Raw genomic sequence first — 24,654 nt, 5'->3', positions numbered from 1 at the left:
GGTTCCTAAAGATTTCTACACAGAAAGTGGTGTTATGGACTCAAGTTTTATTTAAAGCACTTGTGTTTTCTCCAAAGGAAATTCCACTCTTCCTCAGACACGGACCGTGTCAGCGCCTCTCCAGACTCCCGGCTTGCCCAGATCATGGAACAGCATCAGCAAGCCTTGGTGCAGCTGGCAGAAGTGCAGCCCAGCGAGGGTTCCTTGTCCAGCACCACACTCCCGCCTATCCTGTCCAGGGTAGAAAGTGAATCCCAACTCAATTCGGACAGAAGCCACCGACAGCAGATGAAGATGGCACGTAGTAATTCGGAAGGCTACCTGCTACAGCTGGAAAGGGGGAAGAAACACAGGAAGCGCAGCGGCACCAAGGTGATGGTAAAAGCTTGGCTGTTCAGCCGAGTCACTTTTTAATTCTGATGACGCAGATGGGCCTGGAATAGGGCTGGTCCGGGAACCAGGAACCCTCCCCTCAAGCCCTTGCTAGTCCCTGATAACCCCTCCCTTTCTTTCCAGAAGGTTCTATTGTCAAGGGTGCCTGCTCCCTTTCTTCTTAGGTCATCTCACTGCAGAAGGCAGTACTAATTCTGCTTCCATCCCCCATTCAGTCTTCATTTTCCTCACCCCCATCCCTCTCCTAAGCTGGGTCTCATGCCTTCATATCTGAGAAAAGAGAGCAGGACTGAGCGAGTGAGAGTCCTGATGCCAGAGCTCTCTCACCGTCTGCCACTCTTACGTGGCACCGGAAGAGTCTTGGTGCACATCTCACCTGCGCTTCCACAGCAAAACACCCAGGCCAGCCAGTGGGCTGAGCCGCTCTCCAGGAGGGCAGCTGGTCTTTACTGAGTTTTTCATCTAGACTCTGGGTCGCCATAGTGAGCATTTTGGTGCAATTCAGTCTCTTCTTGTATTATTTTAAATGCAACTTTTTTAAATTCTCAGGAAGTTCCCTCCCTTGGCTCCAGGGTGAAATAATGCCTTTTTGTTTTTCATTACTATAATAAGATACCTGAGGCAGGTTATGTTATAAAGAAGTTTATTTAGCTCCTGGTTCTGTGGCATGGAAAGTGCTCCTATTAGCTTGGAGCTGGAAGACCCCACTTTCACTATGAATAAGAGGCCTAGGTTTTGGGAATCACAGGTCGCTTCTTTTCCTAGAGAAGCGTGATTACATAGCAGTTGGGTTCTAGCACAGTGCCTATATCACTTTCAAGTGTTTCCCAAATAAGTCAAGACTCAGACCAGACTGGGAAGCGAGCATCACATGCATTATTTCCATGGGGACACAAGATCAGTCTTTGTAACCAACACTTCTGTCGACATGGAGAGGCCTGCTCACTCCAGAGCTTATAGACCCTAGGGTCTAAAAATCAGCCAAACACAGGCTCTGAGAACAGAACTTTCCTGTAGGTGAAAAAGAACAGCTTTTGAACTGGGTTCCCAGGCGCAGGGTTGGGAAGAAGTTGATGGATTCAGTCAATCCAAAGTCCTTGCACCAGCTTGCTCCTTGCAATGACTTGCTCAGCCTGCATTCTCACGGAATCCAGAATCACCAGCCTAGGATTGACCCCACCCGTGGTGGGCAGAGCCCTCCCTCATCAATTACTAGTTAAGGAAATGCCCTACAGTCTTGCCTACAGACTTGTCTTATGGGGGCACTGTTCCCAAATAAGGAATCACTGACTTACCCTAGTCCCTAATTCTTCATAGGAACCATCAGAATCACTCTTTTTTTTTTTCTGGTGTGATGTGATATTAAATGAAATAATGTACTAAAACCTCAGCTTATTCCCTAGCAAAGATTATACATCGATTAAGTGTTCATTTCTCTTCCCTCCCTTTTCACAAATAGCATTCACGTTGTGCTGAGGAAGGGTACAGGCAAATGCAGTACTTAGTACCTCCAGTCTAAGGCAGTGGGAGGTGGGAAGAGTAGGGACAGCTTCCTGCTCCTGCCCGCCCCTCCCTAATGTCTGCAAGGGTGCCTGTAGTCCACACACGTCCTTTTTCTCAGCCCAGTACTTTCAATCTACATCCGACAAACACATCACACTGAAGCCCCCTTTGTCTCTAAGCCGGTCCAGACGCTGAAGTGACTTAGAACTGAGTGATTTGTATAGGACAGCGGGCAGTCCCGGCACCAGACAGGGGCAGTCATTATCCATGTCACGCCTATTTGCTGGCCAAGTCAAAGCTCTTGGTTTCCAAGGGAATCACCCCAAATCACGGTAAAAATTCTGAGGATTTGTAAAGCTAATAGGCCTGGGGCCCCTTCCTCTTCTGGCGGTGCTGTCGAGAGTGCTTTCAGAATGCAAGGCATTGTCCACATCATGAAATCCAGGTTTAAGACTAAGAAATTAACACAGCACAAGGGATGCCAAACTATCCAGATATACCTCTGCTGTCTCCAGCCACCACTTTCCCTAGTAAGGGCTTAGTACAGAGCTCCCTGGCTGGTGAGGTTGAGCTTGCGTAATTAACTGGTGTTTGCTATCACAGACAATCTGGGGCTTGCTGCTTGACTGCCCCTAAAAAGAGGGTTATTTGGATTAAGTTTAGTGACTACAGAGCACATGTCCTTTGCTCGCTGCTCCCTGGCACCCAAGGCATTGTTTATATCTCGTTTCTCGGTAACTTTCTCGGTCTTACACATCTGAGGAATTTTCTGGAGACTAGGTCTGCACCGTAGGTGTAACATTTCAGAACTGAAACAAGTCCTCACAGATCAGTCAATGCCATTTCAATTCAGGCGTACTCCTTGGAGTGTACAGCAACAGTCACACACCTTGTCCGAGAGGATGATGAATGTGTAGAACCCTTGACCCAAGAAAGCCCTGCCCTTGCGAGGCCAAGGCCAGTAGATGTTATTGGATATGTGGTTTTTTGTTTGTTTGTTTGTTTGGTTTGGTTTTTGGTTCAGGGATTTTTTAAAACAGGGTCTCACTCACTCTGTGACCCAAGTTGACCTCTAACTCACAGTAGTCCTCCTGTCTCATCCTACCATGTGCTAGGATTTAGGTGTGAACCGCAAAGACAAGCAGTGAATGTGCTTAGGGATTTATCTGGACCATGCTTCTATATTCCAGTGTTTGATCCCTGTGTTCAGAGATGCAGTAGTTGGTGCTGATGTCTTATGGCTGTCATTGTCACCATCACCACCATCGTCACCAACATCACTGCTTGGACATTGTGCTACTTTTTAGTCTTTCAAAAACCAAGGAAAGGTGACCGAAAATAACACCTGAGGATTGTTTGACTGTAAGACTACTGAAGAAGCTTTAAGCAGCTTAGCTGCCTAGGGCTAGAGGTGTGGGGACTGGGGACAAGGACAGTGCGGATTAACGGGTACTGGAGTTTTATTTTGTTTTTTATCGGAGTGATGGAAATGTTGTACAATTGGATTGGGCAATGCTTACACAATTCGGTGACTATCCTAAAAGCCACTGAATTGCACAGCTTTAAATGAGTGAGTTTTGTGATCTGAGAATCACATCTCAGCAATGCTGTTAAGACTTTAGGTGGAGAGAGATCAAAGAGAGCCACAGCACTGGGCTCTTCCTAATTACTTGCGCCAAACTTAAGCAGATCCAGGGTTCTCGCCGCCAGTCACCCGGAACAAACTCCCCTAGGAGCCACCTCTGTCCCCTGGGAAATGTCGTTGTGCTGTAGGCAGCTCATCCTATAAAGGGATCAGCAGCCATGGGGATGGCCCATTTGGGCCACATGCTCTCCCTCAGTGTCTGTATGGAATGCTAGACCCTTGGCTCTGATTTTTGTTTTAACCCTAACCTTGATGATTACTAAAGTTGCTAGCGAGAAGAGTGGCCGAAGATCAGCACACAATTATCTGTGCTCCCTGGCCCGTCCTCTGTGAGTCGGGAACATGATTAAAAGTTAAGCTGCACCGGGGTTAGGGATGAGGTTTCTGCCCACTGATCATATCTTTCTCATTGTCTTCAGGCAAATTGGATTTATGGCTTGGACATGAGTGGTGGTTTATTTGTTTGGTTTCTTTTTTTTTTTAAACCCTTTCTGTCATTTTTTTTTTTTAACTTTGGCAAATAGGTTATAATTTAGATATTGTGAAGGGGACACAAATGCACTTGAACGGCTTTGTAGTCACAGCAGAAGTTGCCTGTGTTCACTCTGTTGTTAAAAATGACTGAAGTTTTTAAAGTGTGATAAAACCGTACCTTGTAACCAAGGCTTGTAAAAAAGAGACATATTATTGCTTGGGGAGAGCAGGAATGCTCATTGGTGGCCTCAAATGTTCGCTAGATCTCAATAGTCCTACATCTGCCAATTTATCTCAAAAAATAATCGAAGTAACATGCAGTGTTTACCTTACTCTGTGCATCTTCAATAGACAACATTTAGCGAAATATCTAAATTATTTAATGACACTAAATGACAGAATATTTGTCTAAAATTCACATTTTTGAAATCCACTTGATGTCAGATAAGTAAAGTGAAATACCAAAATGGTCAATAAAAAAATTAATTTGTTATATAAATACTTTTATAAACGTATCTATGAAGAAGGGCCAGCAAAGTGGCTCAGTGAGTAAAAGTGCTTGCTGTACAGGCCTAATAATGTGTGCATATGAGTGCACATGCATACTTGCATGCTCACACACAAATAAATACTTTAAATTAAAAAATCTCTAGTATTATAAATAACAAGAGTATAAACACGCCAAACATAGCCACACATGTGCCTATAACCCCAACACTGGGCTGGAGAATTGCAAGTTCAAGGACAGCTGGGGTTACATAGCTAGACCCAGCCCCCACACCCAAAAAAGATATTTTTTAATAAACCATACAATGGACAAGAAGCAGACATGAGCAGATGCAGTGCTCTTATCTTGGTAATGACTGTTTTCCTAAAGATTTATTATTCTGGAATGTCCTTCAATGAGCAACAACGCCCCTGTCTATTTTTATATTATATTTAACGGTTTCAGACCGAAGACCTCATTAAGATGGAATCTTCTCTTGATTTTTAGACTTAGATGAACTTGAGAAAGTCTTGACTATAAATGTTTAACATTATAATGCATCCAGTTCCGTTTACAGAACCTTTAATCCTGAAGTGCAGAAGTGTCACACCTGCGTGGCACTGTATTTTGCTCCTTCTCAATAGTGACTCTGAAGCCCTGGTGTGTTAGGAATATTGCCTTCCACAGCAGTGACAGACTGACCAGCAATTTCAAAACCATGGCTTCATTCTTCTCTCATACAATTAACACAGAGGTAGGCAGTTGCTAACACTGGGGTTTCCACAGCTCAAAACATCAGAATCAAGAATTGTATGATTCTCCTTGCTTCTCCCCCACCTGCAGGAGTGCTGCTCCAGCTAGCTGCAGGAGTCCCATCCACTTTGGGGATAAAAAATAAAAACAAGAGGGGAGTTGCCACGCCAACCTGAATAACTGTTACCCACCAAACCCAATTATAACTTACTGGCCAGAGTTCTGTGGTGGGGAGGTTGGAGGGGGGAGGAGATCCCATATTCATTGGATTCTAGAAACAGTGCACCTGTGTTGAATGCAACAGACTTTTCCAAGCCATTGTGACACCGGAATGACTCTCTGAGCAGTGCTTACATCATGTCAGGTATAAATAATCCAAAGATGATGAAGGCGTAAGGGCAATGTGTACAGGTTATAGGCTGAGCATCTAGACCAGTATCCAAAGGGTGTCCTGGAACCAGATACCCACAGACAATAAAGGACAACTAACTGTAGTGGACTTGGGGGCTTCTACAGTGAGAGGGGCTAAGGGGAAAAGCCAGTGTAGCACCTCCTGTAGCCACCAAGTTGAGGTGGTTGCTACAATTCGTGCACAGTTCGTTCTTAGGGCCATGAAGTTACACGAAGTAATTCTAATTAATCTGACAAAATGTTCTCATTCATTTGATGACCATTGCCAAGCTGTATCTAAGAAAAGACTCACCAGATAGATGTACAGCCCATCAGAATAGCATGATGGCTCCGTGGTTAAGAGCACTTGCTGCTCTTATAGAGGACCCAGGCTTGGTTGCCAGAACCCACATGATGGCTCACAACCATGTGTATCTCCAGCTCTGGAGGATCCAACACCCTTTTCTGACTTCTTCAAGCACTACGCACATGTGGTATACATACCTACATGTAAGCAAAACAACCATACACACAAAAAATAAATAAATAAAAATAAGTATCAAAAAATTAATTTTAAAAGGTATATGGCCTATCTTAGGAATTAACAAAATTTACAATAACTAAAATACATATGCAACATACACAAAATTATACTGAAAGCTCTTGGAAATCCTGCTTATACCTCTTAACAGTTTGGATTGTGTTCTTGTGAATTTTTGTCTACACATACAAACAGACATTGAACTTTTGTCTAAATAAATAATGGTATCAGTTTGCACCAGTGTAAGATTTCAGAACAACATGACTTGCCATTTTGTTATCGGCATGGCCTGTAATCATTTAGTTTTCCTCTTTGATGATCTTGCAGATGAGAGCGCTCAGTCATTGTTTAAAATGTGTCATCACTCTGCATACATCAGTATATGAGGTTTTCCAGTATTTATATGAGCTCTCTCTACAGAGAGAATTGTAATTCATTAACCTCAAATATGACAATTTATTATTTATTATCAAATTAGTTGTGTCTTACTATATAGATATGTTTGCTTTGAATCATTCAGCTTTGTGTTAGTTACATTTGGAGTCTGAGTCTCAGTGGTTATTCTGAAAAAAGATTAATTTTACAATCCAGTAAGGCTCTTTAAAAGCAAGCCATGATCATTTTTAGTTAGTTAGTTAGTTATGTAACTTATTCAGTAAAGCAGGCTGACGTCAAAATCTCAGATTTGTCTGCTCTGCCCCACCCTTCACACACACTCTCTAGTCCTGGGATCAAAGGCATATGCCACCACACCAAATACAAGACACCAAAATTGAGAGCAATGTACAGTTATGTAATATCATATAGGTGGCATTCATCCTTTTTTCCACTCTAAGTCACATGCTTAAGTTTGTCCTAAAATGGTTACTGCCATTGTTCTGGTTAGTTTTTGACAACCTGACACAGCCCTAGACATATCTGGGAAGAGGAACATGGGTTGAGAAAAATGCCTCCATCAGACTGCCTGTAGGCAAGTCATAGGGCATTTTCTTGATGGATAGATGATGAGGGAAGGCCCAGCTTATTGTGGGTGGTGCCACTCAGGGCAGATGGTCCTGGGGCATAGAAGAAAACAAACCGAGTAAGACACAAAGAGCAAATCAGTAAGTAGTGTTCCTCCATGGCTTCTGCTTCCACTCCTGCCATGTTCCTGCCTTGACTTCCCTCAGTGATTGAGTGTGACCTCAGAGCTAAAAGAAAAAACAAACCCTTTCCTTCCCAAGGTAACTTTTGTTCGTGGTGTTTTATCATAACAGAAACCCTAAGACAAGTCATCTAAACCATATCTTTGGTGATGTCATTCTCATCCTTCCTAGGAAATGGAACCAAATTCATTGAGGAGTTGAAAGAGGAAAGGCTTTCATTCCCCCCAAGGGCAAATGATCAATCCAAGCTTTGGTTTTTACGTGGAAAGCTGCAGTTTGTGTTATATCTTAAGCTAGCCTCAGATCACAGCCTCTGTGGTTCTGTCTTCTTAAGTGTATGATGCTGAAGTTACGAAGTCAAATTCTAGATGCTCTTCAAATTTTCCAAAGTCACCCTAACAGAATGAAATGAATTTTTCAGTGGGTCTTGCCAAGGCTCAAATCATTTGAGTACTATCAGTGGATGACAATTAGTTGTTTTTCATCCTTGGAGTTCTCTGCTGTAGGAACTCCCACCTGAATCCTAACTCCACACCTATGGGATAGGCCAAAAAGGCCCAAAAGGTCCATGACACAGAAGGTCTTCCACGCCTGCTTTCCTGGCTTGACTTCACCTACTAAGCAGCTTTTGCTTTTGCACAGTGATTTTGCACAGTTTCTTTTGTGTTCCCTGCTTGTGAGCTCTGGGCTCCTTGCTCCATATATCAAATTGATTTAATTGTTCTAAATTTGTCAAGCAAATATATATTTGTCAGTATTTAACCAGGCACCGATATGTAGAACCAAAACTGTGCTAACAGTCCAGCACCACTGCTGGTGGCATCTTTCCGCCATGCGGATGCAACCAGGACTCCTGCTGGCACATAATGATTATTACACATATAACAATTTACTGAAATTTCCAATCAAAGGTAAGTAAATTAACAAATTTGAAACTTATACTATTGCAGACAATATTACCATTCAGGATTTAATAATCTTTTGCTTGTACTATGAATGGTATTCTGCAAGGCTTATGTGATTTTCCTTATACTCCATTTATTTGATTTTGGGAATTAGTTTTGTTTATCATGTTCTATCATTAAGAAAATGGTTTGATAACAGAACCAAGAATGGTTCTTTTAATGGTTCTAAGCACTTTTGGAAATGATATAGTATTTACAGACTAATAATGAACAGCTAGTTGAAAAATTAATACTATTGAAAAAGTATAACATTAATTTGAAAGACAAAATCCAATCGATGTCTAAGGGTACTGAGACATTATCTGAAAAAATTTGTGCTGTTAAATTTAATAATCAGGATCTGTTGAAAAGTTATGTTAGGTTAACGGATAAGGTATCTCTCCAGGAAGGCAATATGGATGCCATCAAAATTAAGTCCAAGAATGAGACATTATCTTTACTGAACTAATTTCATACCTTGGAATATCAATGAGGACATTAGAACAGAACACTGGACAGGAGATTCAGACCTTACAAAAGGCAGTGATAAAAATATTTTAAAAGACTGAGGAAACTATCAAAACTGATAAGCAGGGAAAAAAGGTACACGGATAGGATTTAGCCTCATCAGTAGGTGTCAGAGTCTGGGATAACTTACCCAGAGTTTTAGCTGCCTATCTGATAATATCCTCTGAGAAGCCATCTGACACAAAATACCCTAAGATAGTCAAAGAATATACATGGCAACCTATAGGTATGAGTGACCTAAAAGAAATTAAGCAAGCAATAATATCTTATGGTCTGCATTCACCATTTGTTAGGGAAATGGTGAAAATGTGGGCTTCAAGCAATAAGGTTACCCTACATGATTGGCTTCAACTAATCTCAGCAGTTCTAGAAAATGGACCCCAGCTGTTCTGGAAATGCTATTGGCAAGAAGAGGTGAAAATTTTAGAACAACAAGTAAAAGCAAAAGGATTTGAGGCTTCCCAAGATCCAAGCCATTACTCTGATCCTTAGGACCAAGCTTTCTACAATTAGTACACCTTGTCCCAATGTAGCACAGTAGCTTTGAATGCTTGGAACAGGATTCAGGAACTAGGAAAGAGAATTGAATCATGTATCAGGGTTAAACAGGGTCAGAAAGAACCCTTTAGTGACTTTTTACAAAGATTAACTAAAGCTGTACAAGTAGGAGTCACAGACCCAGAAGTTAGATGTGTACTTATGCATCTTTGGCTTTTGAAAATGCCAACTTAGAATACAAAAAGATACTTGGGCCTTTAAAAGTCAGATCATCACCAATAGATGAATAGATCTTGCATACAATGAAACTGAGACATTTGATTATAGTACTGAAGCTTGGGTATGAGAAGAGATTTCCAATGGTATAAGGAGACACCAAAATGCCAAATGCTTTAATTGTGGTAGAATAAGGACATCTGAAAAGGGACTGTGGAAAAGGAATTCCTAGAAATAATATCTCCTCTAGGAATGGCAAGAACAGGCAGTCTCAGCCTTCTGGAATATGTAGGAGGTGTTGCAAAGGCTGACATTGGCTAATGAAAGTAGATCAACAAAAGACAGATAAGGCAACCTGATACCATTGGGAAACTCCTTGGGGGGGCCTGAAAGAGGCCCCCATGATGAACATGGTCCAATCATTCCTAGTCACTGTGGAGAACATGGCTCACCAGGAAAAATTAAAAATTCAGTGCCTACTGTAAAAAAAAAAAATACTCTGGATGATGGAATAGACATGGAGGATGAATCAAAAACTTCAGTAGGAAATAGGAAACATGTATTTTGGCAAACTTCTATAAATGATCAAAGACAAAAAACTAAGAGTGCATGTAAATAACATTGTAATTGAGGGATTATTAGACATGGGTGTAAATGTGATTATCACTACTCCAGAATCTTGGCATCTGAATTGGCATCCATATTCAAGAGGCAGATGTTCAGTTCCTAGGAATTGGAACCCTATTTCAAGTAAAACAAATCACAAGATGGATTGAATGCTTAGGGCCAGAAGGACAGAAAGGAAGGCTGAGACTATATGTAGCTAATATTGCAGTGAAGTTATGGGATCATGACCTGTTATAGCAATGGAATACCCAGATTAACATTCCTACAGTCCCAGAAACATGAGTTTCTAGGGAGTGTATTATAAGGTATTATAAACGAAGGTCACCAGCCATTCAGGCCATGCAAGAACACAAAGCAACTAGCAAACCTTTAGAGGTACCAACAGCTCTACCTTTAAAATGGTTAACTGAGAAACTAATATGGGTTAAACAGTGGCCCTTAACAGAAGATGAACAGCAGACTTTAGAACAGCTGGTACAGGAACAATTAGATGCTCAACATATTGAAGAATCAATCAACCCTTGGAATTCTCTTGTATTTGTTGTTTAAAAAAATCTGGAAAATGGTGACAGATCTAAGAGCTTTCAACAAGGTAATTCAACCTATGGGCCCTCTACAATCTGGAATTCCTCTGCCTTCTCTATTACCAAAAGGATGACCTCTCATAGTTATTGATTTAAAAGATTGTTTCTTCACTATACCTTTACAAGAAAAAGACAGAGAAAAAAATGCCTTCAGGGTGCCTACTTATAATAATTCTCAGCCTACTACAAGATACCAGTGGACTGTCCTCTCACCGGGAATGCTCAATTGCCCCACCCTGTTCCAATACTTTGTAAGTCAGTCATTGAAAATAATACATAAACAATTTCCTAAGTCTATAATTTACCATTACATGGATGACATTCTGCTATCTGATTCAAATGCAGATATTTTAGAAAGAATGTTTGAAGAAGTAAAGGAAATTTTGCTTAGATAGGGATTACAAATTGCTCCTGAAAAAATACAGAGAGGAGATTTAGTCAATTATTTAGGTTATAAAATAGGTTAACAGAAAATTAGAATGCAAAAGACACAAATTAGAAGATACCTATTGCAGACTCTTAATGACTTTCCAAAATTGTTAGGAGACATTTGTAGTCTATGACCACAATAACACCTGATCTAATAATTCATTTAAACAAAACCTTAAAAGCTGGCTTTGGAGTTGGACAATGGCTATCCTTCTCTATATCCAAGCATGTTGTTAAAGGAAAATTTGAGAATTTCTGTCTCATGTCAGGAGACACCTGGTGTGAGACAGAAAGAAGAAAGATTTTAGGAATTATTTTACATTTTTCCATACCTATTTTGTCTATATCATATCTCTCATTGAATATATGTCTATATGAATATTGTTGAAGCTTTCCACAATGAACAGTAGATTTTCCTGCAATAATCTTTGAAATTTCTAGAAAGAATATGGGGCCCCACAACAACAACTCCACCTGGTTGATATGGCATCATGATGCTGGCAGGGCTACTTTAAGAACAGTTTTGGGTACCAGTGCTCAAGATGGTTCTATATTGGTTAGATGAAATAGTGCACCTTCTTAGAATGCTCTGGCCAGAACTCCAAATATGGAACCTTAGAAAAACCCTACTGACTACTCAGAGACTATTTGCAATTATACCATTATAATTTAAGTTTTGGAACTTAACCATCATTTTAGTTTCACAGGATCCCATAGGAAGAATATCACCCTCATGACAGCTGAAGGCAATTCTAGAAGATGGCGTCCCCTCTCCCAAAAAAGTTTATCCTCAGGGTTAGGGACATCAATTAGGGGTTGATTATAACTGGTATAGGGTTGGGGATTGGAGTGGAAATTATGTAGGCTCAGAGATCTCTTTGAGAAGAAAAAGGGGAAATTGAATGGGATAATAGGTAGATTAGTGTGAGCTTACTCACACTAATAACAATAATAGTGAGTAATAGAATGAATACTTGTGAGCTATTATTTATGAACAATTTACATTGGTATAAATTTTTGTATATTTGTTATATTGAATATGTTTCTATTTCTGTTTACAATATTTTTACACCTAGGTGAAGTTATTTTCATATTGTATGTATACTCCTGCTTAAGACATTTTGTATGTTGATACAACTTTAGAATGTATTTATCATATTGCACTATACATTTCTACCTCTGACCAAGATACTTATATATTGTTTACATTTTGGGGTCATTGTCCTCATTTGCTGCACAGTTGCTTAAAGATTGTTCAATATTTAATATTCTAATATGAAGTCTTAGTCTTTAAAATATATAAGTATTAAGTATTATTATTAAGTATTATTATAGGTCTATAATCATCCATGTTTGTCATACTTATAGTTAGACTAATCACATTCTTTAGATACATAGAGGTTGTATTCCACATAGATAGATAATCTTCAACCACTTCAAGGATCTGTAGAATATGGCATTTAAATAACTTAGAGTTCTGTTGGTGCAAAACATGATTGCTCCTAGCAGCACCGATCTATTCCTGAGAAAATGTTGAGCACCAAAGACACTCCACTTGGAGCTTGTTTTCTTCTTGGCAAAACTGGCCTTTGGGCAAGAAACTGCCCATGCCTTGACCATTAAGAAAATGAACAATGTCCGAACAGGACAAACAGGAAAAAAAAAAAAAAAAAAAAAAAAAGACTCTCAAATCTTTGATGGTTCTGAAAATTTTCCTGCCTTGAAAAATGATCTGTCAGTTACTCTAGGCCTTAGCCAAATTTGGGTGATTGCCCAGGTAGACAGTTGTCTCTGTCATCTCCTGTACATTTTGGAAGCTTCTTGATTGCACTTCCTACCTACTCAAGTAATATTATCTCCCTTCTCAGGCCTTTGATGGAGTTGAAGATTAGATAGTCATAGTTAATTTCCTCTTATGATTTAGCCAAGCCATTTCTAATACAAGACTAGACTCCTTAGGATAGAATGATTATTGAAACATTTAGCATATGTTCCTTGTTTAATATTGTTTATGCTGGTTGTAATTCTAATTTTTATAGTTGATATTTGTCCTTATTGCATATAGTTTTGTATTAGGCTTAGAACTCTTTTATTTAAACAAAAGGGGGAGGTGCTGTAGGAACTCCTTCAGCCAATAGCCTTTAAGATACCAGCCCACGTGGGTGTGGCCCCTTAGACTGTAAATGCCTAGGTAAAGCCTGCTCTTGCTCTCTCTCGGCTTCTGGATTTGGTAATTGGAATAATTGGATACTCAATTCTGAGCTAGTGTAGATTGTTTTATAACTTCCATCTTCAGTTCTATACTATCCCAACAATGGGTTGTAAAATGTTCAGGCTGCAGTGTCAGCACTTGTCTTCAGAGTGTCTCGAAAGGCAGGCTTCACCCTTCAACAGGGCTTTCCGAAACAGTGTGTGTTGACTGCCATTTGCGAGGCGGAGTCATTTGGTTTAGCAGACTGCTTGAGTGGGCATCATGGTAACTGCTGCCAATTGTGTTATATATAGTTCAGTTAAAAATGCTAACCAAAAAACAAACCATAGCACATTTTCTAATTGGTCTTAATAACAAAAACCCATAGTCCAATATTAGGGGATGAAATCTGAGAGATCAGAGAAGCAGAACAGTCAGCCACTAGAGAGAACTTTTACCTCTACCAAATCCTCAGACTGAATATCCAGGCTGCATGCTGTCTCAACAAAACCTCAGACGGTCCTGCTGCTCAGACTGCTGTACAGACTGAATGTGCCTCAGACTGACTGCTTCAGACCACTGCCTCAGACTGCACTGAGCTCCTGTCTCCTCCCACCTTGTATTCCTCTCTCTGCCCAGCCATATTACTTCTGTCTCCACCTCCCTAGTGCTGGGACTAAAGGCATTGGATCCCAAGTGCTGGGATCACTTTTGTGTGAGCTCTGTTTCTCTTTTAGACTGGATCAATTTCATGTAGCCCAGGGGGACATTGAACTAACAGAGATCCATCTGCCTCTGTCTCCCAAGTCCTAGGATTAAAGGTGTGTGCCACCATTGCCCAGCCTCTAGTGGCTTAGTTCTGCACTCTGATTTGCAGGCAAGCTTTATTTGTTAAAACATAAACAAAATATCACTGCAACAAATTGTTACCTTGAAATTGCTTATTATTTCAGAATTGACTTTCTTTTACTGGAGAAGTGAAAAAGTCAAAATATATTGGCTAAACCAACTACAAATACCAAATAGACTATGATCAGTAACTACCATGAAAATGGCGCCATTGCCAAGAAATGTGCTCGTTTTCCCACCTTCCACCAGGGCTTCTGGTCTCCTCTGTCCTTTCCTATGACTACTTGGAGGGGACACTGATCCCTAAGAGGAACCATTTCTGTGGTTTTGTTTTCAGAGTTCCAAGCTGAAAGGCTATCAGAAAAGAGACGTGAAGCTTGGAGGCCTGGGACCTGACTTCGAGTCCGTCAGAGACAAAGTAAGTGGCATGTGGCATTTTCAGGCTTGGTGACCTCTGCCTGTCCTTAGCAATACGGTGGGGCGGGGGGGGGGGGGAATGCACTCTGGCATCAAACCCCGTGCAAACATCTGGCACTGAGTAGACACCCCTCAGAAACAGCCATGCTGACACAATAGAGACCCAGATACTCCTGCTTAGAAAAAAAAAAAATCTTAGCCTGTGTTATTTTATGCCCTGCCTTTCAGTTCGATCTGAAGAGTGGGGTGCGTGAGTGTGGAAAGGGATGCGTGTGCTGTGTGGTTGTTGGTCTCGCTGATAGAGTTGTCCTGATAACTTTGAAGTGGCCACAGAGACGACACTTAGGATATGAGTTCCTCAGCCCCAAAGAAATGCATCCACTTTGCTCTCTTTCCTCTAGTGAAAGGAGATCTTCCTGTAATGTGTTTGAACTGCAGTTGCACTCAGGCATTAAAAGAGGATAGTTCAAAGTTGGAAGCAAAAATGAAAATAAATTGGGTAAATGCAACAAAGAAGAGGCTGAATAGGGTTTAGCCTCTGTTAAGAGAGCCCGGGGAGGGCCGCTGCACTCACGGCAGATTCTCCAGGGAAATATTAACCAGTTCAATGCTGCCGCCTTACACAAGTCACCCCCCTGAGCTGCCCACCTCGGTTAAACCAGTGTCACTGGGAGAATTAGCAGATTAGCTCACTTTACTCCATTTCTCTGAGCAGATGCAAAAATTAATGCAGCAGAAAGCATACGCAAAGCAAGTCCAGGAGTACAACATGAAGACACTGTCTGTTCTGTCCAAACCACAGACAGCAAAACCTGAAAGTAAAACAGTGATTTCTCGGCAGAAGGTAAGGAGCTCGCATCGGGGCACTTACTGCTTCCGTCAGAATTAAAAGAAACTTTGGTCACCCCCTAACCTTAAACAAGGTGTCTGGAGCCAGGCATGGTGGCACATGCCTCTAATCCCAGCACTAGGGAGGCAGCGGCAGGTGAATTTCTCTGAGTTCAAGGCCAGCCTGGTCTAGAAAGCAAGTTCCAGGACAGCCAGTGCTGCTATGCAGAGAAACCCTGTGGGAGGAGGTGGGAGATGTGTTTGGAACACAGGAGACATTTAGTCACAGCCATTCCTGCACTTGCATGTTATCCACTAACACACACACACACATACAACTGTTAGGTCGGTATGTTGTCTTAGCTTTATTACATGTGAAAAAAACAAAGTGACTTCTCATCAAGAGCTAGCAGGCTGGATTAACTATTGCTTTCATTCTTTATAATTAAATTACTTTCAAGGAAATTAGCATCCTCATGTTGTTCATGCAAAATAAATAAAAAAAAATCCTCATTGTTTCTTTTAAGTTCTTTTCACTATGCTTTTCCAGAGAGAGTATATGGGTTCCTCTGGTGGAAAAAAAATTTAAAAATACAGAATGTGTGTCCTCTGAGTTGTCATCTAACAAAGACTCAGGATGGGAACGAAATGTGTGCTGTGGAGACCTTCTGCCACCCCCTGCCTGCCTCAGCTGATCCATTCGGTCCCATACAGCCATGGGGACTCCTGGCAGGAGAAGCAGGCGATGTTTTGGTGCCTTTAGGAACGTGTGCAACCTGTTCTCGGTCACCAACCATCATATTAACTCTTCCTCAGACTGTGACAGCCTCATTTTCCACCCCGCTGCATTTTCATGCCGATCCCACAGTGAAAAATCTATTAGAGAAGCGCCGTGCCTCTCATACATAAGTTCAAAAGGCGAACATTTTATGCTTTAGTGTTTTTTTTTCCCTTTCTGGTGCTTGGAAATCTATCCATTCCCATTTCAGTTGTCAATAAATTCTCTTTTTTAAGATTTATTTATTTACTTACTTATTTATTTATTTATTTATTATGTATACAGTGTTCTGCCTGCACACCAGAAGAGGGCACCAGATCTCATTACAGATGGCTGTGAGCCACCATGTGATTGCTGGGAATTGAACTTAGGACCTCTGGAAGAGCAGTCAATGCTCTTACCCTCTGAGCCATCTCTCCAGTCCCAATAAAGTCTTCTTTAAAAGCAAAGTTAAAGAAGGTGGCTCAGTGGTTAAGAGCACTCGCTATTTTTACAGAGGACCCAGGTTCAGTTCCCAGCACCCATGTAGTGGCCTCATCTGTAACTCCAGTTCCATAGGAGCCTCCTCTTCTGACAACTGAGGGTGCCAGGCATGTACGTGGTGCACAGACATGTATGCAAGCAAAGCACTCATACACATAAAAAAAGCATAAAACTACAAAACCAGTATGAATTCTGTTGAATTCTCCCCCTCCCGTTTGCTCCTCTCCCTCTTCCAGCACCCCAACAGAACCAAGGGTCGTGTTCATGTTGGCAAAGGCTCTGTCGTTGAGTGGCATCCCTAGGCCAACTGGTCCCATTTTTATCATAACTTCACCTTTAAAATATAGCATCTATTTTTAAAAACCTGTATTTTCAGCATCTATTTTCTATAGATACACTTAAAAATACCCAACTTTTCTTTCAAAGAACAATGGGATGTAATGAACAAAGTTGAGTTTTCGTCAACTACAATGTTGTCTTCAGTCTCCAAGTCCTTCAGCTACAAATAAAGGTAGAGAGGCCTGTTGATTCTATTGGAATCTTGGTTTTAACAAGACTCTCAGAGAGTTGGCCCAATAAACTAATGAGATATCTGCTAGCAAACACTTAAAAGAATCTGCCGTGGTAAAAACATCTGAGTAACCTAACAGCTGTCCAAACCCCTCTCCGGCCCCTTTTCACTCCACAAGGCCTTGTTTAGTGACAAACTTACTTTGTGTAAACTATGCACAATAACATGTTATCTGCATTCAGTCGGCATTTCTGCCCATAATTGCCACAATCTCCATCGCTATCATAAACCTCTCCTAAGACTAACTTCCCACTTTAAATGGTGCTTTTTTCTATTTTGCCCCCAGGCTTTGGAATATGCTAAAACCATCCCCAAACCCAAACCACCAAGTCTGACGGATCAAGCACCAAAGAAAACTAAGAAGACACAGAACGGTGAAAAAGAAGGAAGCTTACCAGAAATCTCCCTGCTGGAGATCCTGCAGAGCAGGCACGAGCGAGAGAAGCAGGCTGTGGCCGCTTTCAAAGTCCTTCACATTGTCTAGACAGCATTTGGAGGGGATCAGAACTGCCATGAAAGAGACACGGAGAAACGAAACAATTCCATCTACACTGAGTGGCAACCCGACACTGTCACCTGCCAGCCACCTTTGTCTGCTCTGTGCAGGAGTTATTGTGGAGCCCAGGCAGAAACTGGGACGTGTTTAACCTTCTGGATATGAAAATACATATATTTATTTATTTTAAAATATTTTAGAATTTGGACTGATAAAGAGCTAGACAATAAAGCCGTTGGTTTACATTGGGTCTTCTGGTTTGTTAACTACCTCTGTCCTTCTTCCACGTCAGGAAAATTTACAAGTCCCTCCAAATAAATTTGTCTGCGTGTGTTTCTCTACCCCCCTGAGACAGAGTGTACAGACTTAGTTTTTCCTAACATGAGTTTAGCTGATCTAATCACTGAGGTAATACTTCGGCTTTCAAGTTTCAAAAAAGTCTATTGCATAAAGTGGAAAATTTGAAGATATGTCTAGACATGCATATTGAAATGGGGGGGAGGGGAAAGGGCCCAATTTCATACTAACAGAACACTGACATTAGTCACAGATTCTACAAGTCCGGGGAAACCCACCCCAGATCACTATATGGTCAAAGCCATCATCAACTCCATGGCTATAAATGTCCTGGGCATTGTGTCATCATTGTGGCTATCTTCAAATATTATCAAATGCATGCACATCAGAGTCTACTATGAATGTAAATATTCATTCTCTCATTTTTCTCCTTCGAAACATTATCAAGAGTATCAATCTTAAAATTACTAAAAAACTAGGAGTGATCACACATGTTTATAATCTCAGCACTCGGGAAGTTGAGGCAGGGAGGGCGGGAGTGTGTTTCAAGTTGGAGGCTAGCCTGATCTAAATAGTAAGAGTCTGTCTCAAAACATCCACAACAGCAAAGAATTATCGTTTACCTCCTTCCTGGACATTGCGTCTTTCCATGAATATGTCTAGAAATGAGGCATTCTAATGAGCTAGGGCAAATCTGTGCGCGTGGTCTAAGGATCAGCTTTGGAAATTCTCTTTCAGGTGGTATGTGTGCTATATCAGTCACGATAGGAGCAAAGCTGCCCACCAGAAACGGCCTCTTAAAACAGAGCTGATGGTAGAGAAATTCATTTACTTGTGGACATGGGATGTTGTTGTGAGTTTCAAACCCTCCCTCCACCTCCACACTCTGGTAGCTGAGCTGAGGCAGGTGAAATGAACTGGCAGACCACAAACATGATTTCCCAGGATCCCCCAAGACCAAGCTTGGCCGTCCAGCACGTAAAACCCTGGGATGGTGGTTCTCAACCTGTGGATCACGACCCTTTTCCACAGGGTTTGCATATCAGATATTTACACTATGTTCCATAAAAGTAGCAAAACTACACTTGTAAAGTAACAACGAAAACAATTTTGTGGTTGGGGTCACCAGAACATGAGGAACTATATAAAGGGTCACATTAGGTCACATTGGGAAGGTTGAGAAGCGCTGCCCTGGGACATCAAAAGTCCTTACTCAGAGCCAAATAACATCCAAAATACTTCAGCCAAAGAAATAAAACCATTGCCGAAAGTTTGGGGCTGAAGTCAAAGAACGAATTCAATGAACCTTCATGTGGCCTCAGGCCATCATGGCATCAAGGTTCAGCGGAATGTCACTAAGCCACCACAGTCCAGACAGAGGAGTCAGCACAGAGAAGGACAAATGCTTTGCATTCCCTTCTGTGAGCAGCACAGTATTGACAGTATTGATTTCATAAACCCAAGTGATTCATTTTATAGCATTTGTTTAGAAACTCGAAAAAAAAAAAAAGAAGAAGAACCAGCCTATTGGAAGTCAGCTGTGTGAACCAACATGGCATCAAAATCCCCTATGAGAATGCATGGAGGGTCAGCAAGAGGCTTAGCAGGTAAAGGCGCATGCCATATAACCTGGACGCCCGGGTTCAATCCCTGAAGCCCATGGTGGGAGGAGGGAACTGATCCCTGAATGTTATTCTCTAACCACGTGCACACTGTGCCATTAACACACACAAACACACACACACACACACAGACAAAATACCACAACCTAGGAAATCCTTGAATTTTGATGAAACAAGACAGTTGAGGACTAGAAGAAAAGAACAGAAACAAGGAAGGAAGGAAGGAAGGAAGGAAGGAAGGAAGGAAGGAAGGAAGGAAGGAAGGAAGGAAGGAAGGAAGGAAAAAAGGAAGGAAGGAAGGAAAAAAGGAAGGAAAAAGGAAGGAAAAAAGGAAGGAAAAAAGGAAGGAAAAAAGGAAGGAAATTTGGACTTGAGTAATATCATGAGGAAGACAGCAGGGGCCTGGGAAGGATGCATTTGACCAGATGTTATATGAGCCATTGAAAGGCATAGGACAGATAATTCTGCCTGGTCTCTGTGAATTGGTACAGATAAAGGCTCTTTAAGCCCCATGCCTTCTCCTTAGCACAGCCTCCTTTCTGACAGTGCTTTTTCTAAAGTTTCCACAAGAGCAGGCTCTTACATGGAGCCTTTTATTTTTTACAAGTAGCTGAATTTAATGACAGCTGTCTTCTTGATATTGTTTTGTGCCGTAAGGAGTCTCTTGGGACTTATCCAGAAACCAAGTCAAGAAAAGACAGTATCGAGGAACAAAATAAAAGGTAATCCCAGGAAAGGCAATGATGCCTAATGGGCCCAATTGGGGCTTATTATTGGTTAATGAATCATTGTCAAAACATCACAGCAAGCATGAGCGTGCACAGTCTCATCTACAGTGAGAAAATGACTCTTCATCCCAACAGTTATTAACTGGGAGTTGTTTGAAAACACGTCCAGTAATTATAACAACACTGGAGCTAATTGAGAACTCTGAGTTGACAGCAAACAGCCCACAATAGCAGACTCGGTCAACTCAGACGGGGTTTCTTTTCTAATTACTTACTGAAAAATAGCAGGGAAGGAAATTGAATTTGGGGACAGACTGCAGGTATCAAGCTTAACTGAATCTCCCTAAGGTACATACATGTGGGTCATATACGCAACCGTGACATATGCAACCGTGACATATGTAACCGTGACATATGGATCATGATTTAATTGTTGTCTCCAGTGTGGTCTTTTTAGGATTACCGCTCCCTAACATGCATTTTAGCCAACTCTCAAGCGTCTGTAGGCATAGGGCAGCTCACTCCTAAGGCTCTGTATGGTTTCATAGTTTCAGTTCCCAACGGGCAGAAACAGAAATACACAAATGCTCCATCTACTTTTTTGTTATTTTCCTGGGAAGGAAAGGATTGAAAACTGTAGCAACAAAGAGAAGTCTCTGTTTTGGGGCAGATTTTGGTTTGGTTTTTTTTTTTTTTTTTTTTTTTTTTTTTGAGACAGGGTTTCTCTGTGGTTTTGGAGCCTGTCCTGGAACTAGCTCTTGTAGACCAGGCTGATCTCAAACTCACAGAGATCCGCCTGCCTCTGCCTCCCAAGTGCTGGGATTAAAGGCGTGCGCCACCACCGCCCGGCTGGGGCAGATTTTGTTGGTCTCAGTGGTCACTCACTACATCAGTGATTATAAAAATTTTTCTATAATGTCAAACAAAACAAAGCTATTTCTATACTATAAAAAGACAATTAGGGTGAAACATACTGTCTTTGTTGGAGTTTCTATTGCTGTGAAGAGACACCGTGACCACAGCAACTCTTACAAAGGAAAACATTTAATTGAGGCTAGCATATGGTTTCAGAGGCTGAGTCCCTTATTTTCACGGCAAGAAGCATGACAATGTGCAGACATACTTGGTGCTGGAGAAAGAGCTAAGAGTTCTACATCTTGATCCACAGGCAAGAGGGAGAGACTATGTCCCACACTGGGTATAGCTTAAGCATATAAGTCCTCAAACCCACCTCCACAGTGACACACTTCCTGCAACAAGGTCACACCTACTCCAACAAGGCCACACCTACTCCAACAAGGCCACACCTCCTGATAATGCACTTCCTATGAGCCAAGCATTCAAACATATGAGTCTATAGGGCCATTTCTATTCAAACCACCACATAGACACTCTTTGAAAAGTTACATTTAGGGCCAGGGGAGATGACTCAGTCCTAAAGTGAGGGTTTGGGTTTGGATCCCCAGTCCCCACACATCTGTAACCCTAGCACTGTTGAAATGGGAGAAGTAGAGCCCTGGAGCTCAATGGACAGTCAGTGTAATAGAGCCATTGAGCTCCGCGTTCAGTGAGAAGCCAGAACAACTGAGGAAGATACCCAATACCACCCTTCTCGTGTGTGCGCGCACCCACACACACACACACACACCACTCAAAGTTATGTGTAGTTTATTCTGCTTTTAAATTTTTACCGAGAAGTCACTCTGCATGAGTGGAAGCCAGAGGTGTTCAGAACTGTCCCCTCCCTCACGGCTTCCACACTGAACACAGTGTCCGCTTCTACTCAGTGGCATCCTTTAGCAACAGCATACATCCTTGTCACAAAGGGACTGAGACAACGTAAATGCCAATTTCTTGAGCAAACAGCTTGTGATAGTAGACTGTTCACCTTTCCATCTCACTCCCCAAATCATGCCACTGGCTGAAACAACCCCATAGTGCACTGCTGATGACAGGATTTTGTTCAGAAGAATAACTGAAAATCAGGGCTCCCCACAATGTTATAAAAACAATACATTGCAAAGCTTAATAAGATGTAGAACGAATAGGCATTTTTTTCAGCTCTCTGTCGAGCAATGCAGGGCTCTTTAGAAAATATGAAGAGAGGAAAATTTGGTAGACAGGTTTATATCTCGTGTTGCCTCTCCATTACCTTTTTATTTCCCCTTTGCAAACTTGGGTCACATAAGTAATTAATTTTCAATAAGCTGGATAAATGGTCTTTGCTATTAGATCTCTCTAACAGGCTGAGAGGACGGCAGCAATGGGAAAATGGCCAATGGATTTAGTAAGGCCTTGGCATCCCTCCTAAGACTTCATGCCCCTCTTTTACTAAGCTGTCAGTTCCTAGAGGCCAGCCATGATCGTGGGACTCCTGGCCTGCTTTTGAATTGGCCTTTGTTGTTTATAGTTCCAAGCTTTGTGGAAAATTGTGTCTGCACATCCGTGCTCACATGCAAAAGGCCAAAGCAAGACATCCAGTGCCTTTCGCTGTGGCTTCTCACTTAATTTCCTTGAGCCAGGGTCTCTCACTGACCCTGAAACTCATTGTTTTTGGCCAGTGAGCCCTGGGGAGCTACCTGTTTCTATTCCTTATGGCTGAGGTCACAGGCACAGGCAGTCATGCCTGACCTTTTATGTGGGTACTGGAGATTTGAACTCAGGGCTGCACGCTTGCAGGGCAAGTGCTCTTATCCACGGAGCCATCTCCCAAGCCACGAGTCTCAAGTTTGCACCCATATTGCCAATGCAACAATAAAAAAAGAAAATCATCCTTTGAAAACCTGTCTACGCAGAGAAAAGGCTTTATTCCGAGGTTACTCTGAATAAACTCAGTGAAGAGTTCTACAGCGAATAATTTGGGCCCCACTTTTTTCCTTTATGGCAAATTCTCTCCCTATTTAATATCTCACTATAGTCTTTGACATCCAAGCAGTGATCAAAATGAGGATGCTAAAGCCTAGCTGGCCCTAACTCCCCTTCCCGTTCTGTCACCTGGCAGTGAGGTCCATGCCCGTTTTCAATGCACCCACACAATGCTGACACTTTGAAGTGGTGCAGATGAGGTCCCTAAATTTGTTGTCCCTACTTAAAATTGATAATCTCCTATGTTACAAACCTCAAGCACCTATTTTTAATGAAAGCTTTAGATGAATATCAAAGAACTATTTAGCCGTGTCTAATATTTTAATTAGATTATAGTCTCAATTTAACCCATTAAATCTCCTTTGATGATCCCCATATTTAGTGTTTAGCCTCAGATGCATGAGGTAATGAATACCAGACCTTTTGATTTAATGAGAATTTCGGCTCTTCCAGCCTGCACCTCTATTTTGTGTACCTTTTATTTTGCTGGCTATAGAATTCAGTTAATTGAAGGGGTCTCTCACCATCACACATTAAGGAGTATAAATTAGCATCCCCATTCTGACTGAAAAATGCAGGCGGACAGTTCGGCTTTGATCTGAGGATTGAGCTGAAGAAGGCAGCAGCCCCCTGAAAATGAGCTGATGGCCTTGTTATCAGAGCCAAATACAGATGCGTCCATGTGTCACAAAACACTTAATGTCTTAATTGGTCACCTTCCAATTCTGCCTGTCCTCTTCATCTCTTTCTCCTGAGAGCCTGCATATGCAAGTCTGTCTGTCTGTGCATCTGTCTGGCTTTCTCTGTTTCTCCCATTTTTCCCCTTCTCTTCACTCGGCTGCATACCTAGATTTTAAATTAACCACAATTCAAGAAAAAGGCTACACAGTCACCCCTCAGAATTCAAGGGGAACCTGATGCAGGACTCCCCACAGATATGAGGACTCTGTGTTTGGCCAAGTCCCTTGATTAAAACGCCTTGGTGTTTGCTTGTGACACCCATCCATCCTCCGTGTGCTTTAACTCAGCTCTAACTATCATTACACAAGGCAAATGCTATGGGAATGGCTATCAGATTGCACTATTTGGGGAATACTGACAAGAAAACAGAGGATTCGTGTGTTCCCATGGAAAACATAGCTTTTTCAAATATTTTCAGTTGGTGGGTGGATCCACAGATGCAGACTCCGTCATCCAAATGCAGAGAACGAACTGTAGCAAAAATGCCTTCCCTTAGAGAATTTTTAAAATCATTTGCTTATTTTGTGTGTGTATAAATGTGTACAAGTCTTTTTTTCTTTTCTTTTCTTCCACAGTGTAAGACCTGGGTTTGGAGCCTCAAGCACCCTTACCCACTGAGTTATGTTGCTGG

General features: G+C 41.7%; 1 protein-coding gene across 2 annotated transcripts in view; it reads left to right on the top strand.

Annotated features, from left to right (window-relative positions):
- The window catches only part of Jhy (junctional cadherin complex regulator), a 66,835-nt gene extending 48,820 nt beyond the window's left edge, over window positions 1-18,015 (top strand). For both annotated transcript variants that reach the window (XM_057768132.1, XM_057768133.1), the window contains exons 6-9: window positions 78-372; window positions 14,535-14,615; window positions 15,330-15,458; window positions 17,561-18,015. In XM_057768132.1, the coding sequence (XP_057624115.1) occupies window positions 78-372; window positions 14,535-14,615; window positions 15,330-15,458; window positions 17,561-17,758 (703 nt within the window). In that variant the 3' untranslated portion in view covers window positions 17,759-18,015. The remainder of the gene's footprint in view (window positions 1-77; window positions 373-14,534; window positions 14,616-15,329; window positions 15,459-17,560) is intronic.
- The last annotated feature ends 6,639 nt before the right edge of the window (window positions 18,016-24,654 follow it).

Source organism: Chionomys nivalis, chromosome 4, assembly GCF_950005125.1.
Source record: "Chionomys nivalis chromosome 4, mChiNiv1.1, whole genome shotgun sequence".
Classification (NCBI taxonomy): Eukaryota; Metazoa; Chordata; class Mammalia; order Rodentia; family Cricetidae; genus Chionomys; species Chionomys nivalis.
Note: the sequence above shows the minus strand (reverse complement) of the source record. Positions and strands in the feature narration are given on the sequence as shown.